Source organism: Tupaia chinensis, unplaced genomic scaffold (assembly GCF_000334495.1).
Source record: "Tupaia chinensis unplaced genomic scaffold, TupChi_1.0 Scaffold000063_1, whole genome shotgun sequence".
Lineage (NCBI taxonomy): Eukaryota > Metazoa > Chordata > Mammalia > Scandentia > Tupaiidae > Tupaia > Tupaia belangeri.
The window spans coordinates 7,283,009-7,287,095 of record NW_006159521.1 but is presented as its reverse complement, the minus strand read 5'-3'; the positions used below and the strand labels follow the sequence as shown (position 1 = coordinate 7,287,095).

The 4,087-nt window shown below is 50.8% G+C and overlaps 1 protein-coding gene across 1 annotated transcript in view; it reads left to right on the top strand.

Moving 5' to 3' along the window:
• CCNB2 (cyclin B2) overlaps positions 1 to 2,006 on the top strand; it is a 27,152-nt gene extending 25,146 nt beyond the window's left edge. The window contains exons 8-9 of the mRNA XM_006141774.3: positions 195 to 305; positions 1,750 to 2,006. Coding sequence (XP_006141836.1) covers positions 195 to 305; positions 1,750 to 1,860 — 222 coding nt within the window. The 3' untranslated portion in view covers positions 1,861 to 2,006. The remainder of the gene's footprint in view (positions 1 to 194; positions 306 to 1,749) is intronic.
• Positions 2,007 to 4,087: the final 2,081 nt, after the last annotated feature.

The window sequence follows — 4,087 nt, the reverse complement described above, 5'->3', positions numbered from 1 at the left end:
CTATTTTTCCCCCGGCGTCAGGCCCGGGCCCAGCCTGCATTTACTGGCTGCATAGCTCTGGTGTAATGCTGAGGGCTGTGGCCGCATTCCGGAAGGTACCGACGTCCTTTCACAGCGGGTAAGCGGTGTCAGCAGGTGGAAGAGGCTGCGTCTTGCCCTCAGTCGTGCCTCCCCGTCGTCGCCCTGTGTTTCAGAACCTAAAGCAGCAGTATTACACGGGGTACACGGAGAGCGAGGTCACGGACGTCATGCAGCACATGGCCAAGAACGTAGTGAAAGTGAACGAGAACCTGACCAAGTTCATCGTGAGTACCGTCCGTCCTTCGGCCGTGGGAGCGCCGGCTTCTGGGTCTTGCACCTGACAGTGTGTTTGCGCACACCGGAAAGCTGTGAGCGAGTGTGTGTGCTTGCATTTCATGTCAGCATGTCGTTTGCCTATGTGAGAGGCTATTGGGTTGTCGGAAAAGTCATGTTGCATCTTTGTGTAGAAAAACAGAAAATATTCATCATGACTTTTCCGACAACCCAGTATTTTCACACTGATTTTTATTTAATGTTCCTCTAGTCCAGCGGAGGATGGAGCATACCAATAAACCCTGAAAGCAAACTCGGCTTTGCAAAAAGATGGACTAACCATGAAGTTCATTTCCTTCAGGAGAGAGACAGGACCCCGCGATAGGGCTTCGCACTGGCCCGTCCCGGCCTGCAGCCAGCCAGGGTCGTGGGCGTGGAGGCAGCCCTGAGTCCCAGCCCAAGCCTCACGTGGGTCCTCCATCTCGCAGCTGCGCCAGCTGCCTGCACCCCATGGCTGGGCTTGTGTTCGTGTATCCCACGCTCAGCCCAGCATCTGGGGGGGATGTGACCACTAGGCATGTGTCCGGGATCAGCAGGGCCACCCTGCATGCCCATGTGGCAGTCCTGGCTTACCAGGGACACCACCCAGGGCCTTTGTCCAGGATCTTTTGGGGTAGCGACTGAAAGGCCCCTGATTAGTAAGTGTGGCGACAGGAGAGGAGTCAGCAGCCCCTTTAGGAATTCTCTCCTGTGTGTGATGCTGGCTGTCGGTGCTCACCCTGGCCTGTGCACAGAGGCGCCTCGCTTCCTCTCGTAACTCAGCTCCCTTCAGTGTGCCCCGGGAGCGCTGTGTGGTGTCAGTGCTGCGGTGTCCACGGTCCGGGGTTGCTAAGCCGTAGTCTCCGCTCACTGTCACGGCCCGTCGGTGCTGCCATGCCCTGTGTGGCAGCAGCATGTATCCGGATGGCACCTAGGCCTCACGGCAGTTGCCACCTGCCCTCCCTCTCGTAGCTTCTGGGGCACAGCCTGCTCCTCGGACCTGGAGGCACTTGTCCCATTGCCGTGCCCGCCGCTGGGCTTCAGTCGGCGTTGGAGGGGGAAGGCGCCAGGCAAGCCGGCATTTTTTCTTTTTTTTTTTTTTTTTTAAGAATTACTTTATTCAGTTTTTATTTATTCATTCATTTATTTAATTTGACTAGAGAGAGACACACAGGAGGAGAGAGAGAGGAAAGTGAGAAAGCAAGCTATCAGGTCTGAGACTCGAACCATGGTTGACCATATGGGAGAGTCGGTACCTTAACCACCACGCCACCTGCCGGTCCCCAGCCCAGCAATCTTGACTGGCTCCGGTGCTTGGGCATTGTCATGCCACCAGCAGACGGTGGCTATAGAAGTGGCCAGGGTTGAGGTCTAGAGTGGGGCCCGACAAACCTTACTCACAAATCCCTCCTGCAGGCTGTCAAGAACAAGTACGCGAGCAGCAAGCTCCTGAAGATCAGCACGATCCCCCAGCTGAACTCCAAAGCCATCAAGGACCTCGCCGGCCCCCTGATGGGGCGGTCCTAGGCTGCCCTGGCCCGCGGACGGGTCCTCCTCCGTGCACTTTTCTTACCGGCTTGGAACTCGCGACTTTGTAGATAGCCCTCCTGTCTATTTCATTAAACCTTCTGTCAGACCGATTTTCTAAACACATATTGAGGAAAAATAAAGCTATTGATTTTTCTTCTGGTATCCCCGTGCATTTATTTGCCTATTCTGTAAGGGAGGCAGCAGTGCGTGTGGCTTCAACCAGTGCCCTGTGAGCTACGGTGAAGAGAATGTGAATTACTCCCTCTGTGGCTTTGGGAAGGACTGCAGACTGCTGGCTTCAGGTAGTACACATCTATTCTTAAACTTCTTGATGGATTCATTATGAAACTGTAAAGTGGGAAGATCACCATGACAATTTCCTTTCTAGAACCTACTTACCTGCACTCATTCCTAGGAACTCCTGGCCCGCAGGGCCCTGGCCACTGAGTAAGCCTGGTGATGAGGTTCTCTCCAGGCACAATGGAGACCAGAAAAGCAGATCTGAGGACCCACAGCTGGAAGAAAATGGGCCTGCGACTCCCTGTTACCATGGAAACTTAGAGCGCGTTTTCCTATTGTGCTGCTCCAGCTATGCTGTGGGCGAGGTAGTTTGGGGGTTGTCTTGCTGGGTATTTAATCAGTGAACCATCTTTTCTGAGTGGGGAGCGCATTCTCAGTCCCTAACCACTAACTTTAAAACAAACACTTCCGGCCGGCAGGTGGCGTGGTGGTTAAGGCTCTGGATTCCCACCTGGCCAGTAGTTTGAGCTCTGGACCTGGCGGCTTGCTTTCTCATTTCCCTCTCTCTTCCTCTGTCTTTCTCTGGTCCAATTGAAGGAGAAAAGTAAAATTAAATAAACATTTTTTTTTTTAAAGAAATAGCTTTAAAAAAGCAAACAAAACAAAACGCTACCCAGAAACTCAGCGAGTATCTTCTAGCAACAGCTTCCCGAACTGTTGATTCAACAAGATGTTAATTGACCTTTTGCGAGAAGAGTGAGTGGAATAAATTTAGGAACCATGGCCGAGTTTTAGAAGTTCACAAAGGCTCTAAAAACCCTGCAGTAAACTCATTTAGCTCAGCATTGCCCTAACCTAGAACGTGGTAAGAGCTGCCTTCTGCTTGACAGCAAACCCAGCATTTGGTCCCGTGAGTCATGTGTGGCTCAGCACACCTGACCCCCTCTCCCCGCAGCCTGCCCCTCACCTCTGGAGGAGAGCCAGCTTCAGGTGGGGCTGGCTTCTCCCCTTCTCTAAGTTCTGAATTTTTCCCCTTTTATTTATTTATTTATTTTTCTTTTTTCTTTTCTTTTGGAGAGGTTTTTGCTATAGGGCATGTGTGCTCACCAGAAAGACAGAGACAGAGACAGAAAGTGAGAAATCACCCCCCAGGGGGGATGGCCACACCACAATTTCTTTTCCTCATTCTCTTCTCAGGATCTTGGGCGCACACGCACCCAGCATGAGGTTAAGCCACTGGGTCCGGGACTCGAACCACAGTCGACTATATGGAGTCCAGCGATATAGCCATTACGCCAACTGCTGGTCCCTTTTTTTTTTTTTTTTTAGGTTTTTGCCATAGGGTATGTGTGATCGCTGGAGAGACAGAGAAAGAGAGCAGTAAAATGAGAAAGTGAGAAAGCAGCCTCTCCCCAGGGGCGAAGGCCACTCTGCAGTTCCTTCTCTTCTGTTCTCCTCTTAGTTTTATGGGCATGCATGCAAATGTTCCTGGTGTGATTTTCAAGCTGCTGGGTCCAGGACTGGAGCTGTGATCAACCGTGTGAGAGTCCTGTGCCTTAATCATCATGCCACCTGCTGGCCCCAGTTTTTCTTTTTCTTTTTTTTTTTTTAAAAAGAGACAGAGAAAGGGGAAGGAGAAAACACCACCTCCCTTGAGGCATGATTAAGACACAATCCTTTCTTCATCTCTCCCTCCTTTCAGGATTTTGGGTACGTGCGTGTATATGTCTAGTGTGTTTTTCAAGCGGTTGGGGCCAGGATTCAAACTGCGTTGGTCTGTGTAGGATCCGGCTGCCTTAACCAGCGGGCTACGGAGCTGGCACTCTGGGTTTGAGCATTTAGAGGACTTAGTATCTTTATATGTTGAAATCCTAGTATGGTTTTATTTTTCTTTTCAAATTGGCTTCTAATTTACATTTAATTGTTAGACATCTTTGTGGAGCTTACCCCATTCAGCATTTTCTTTCTCTTTTTTTTTTTATTT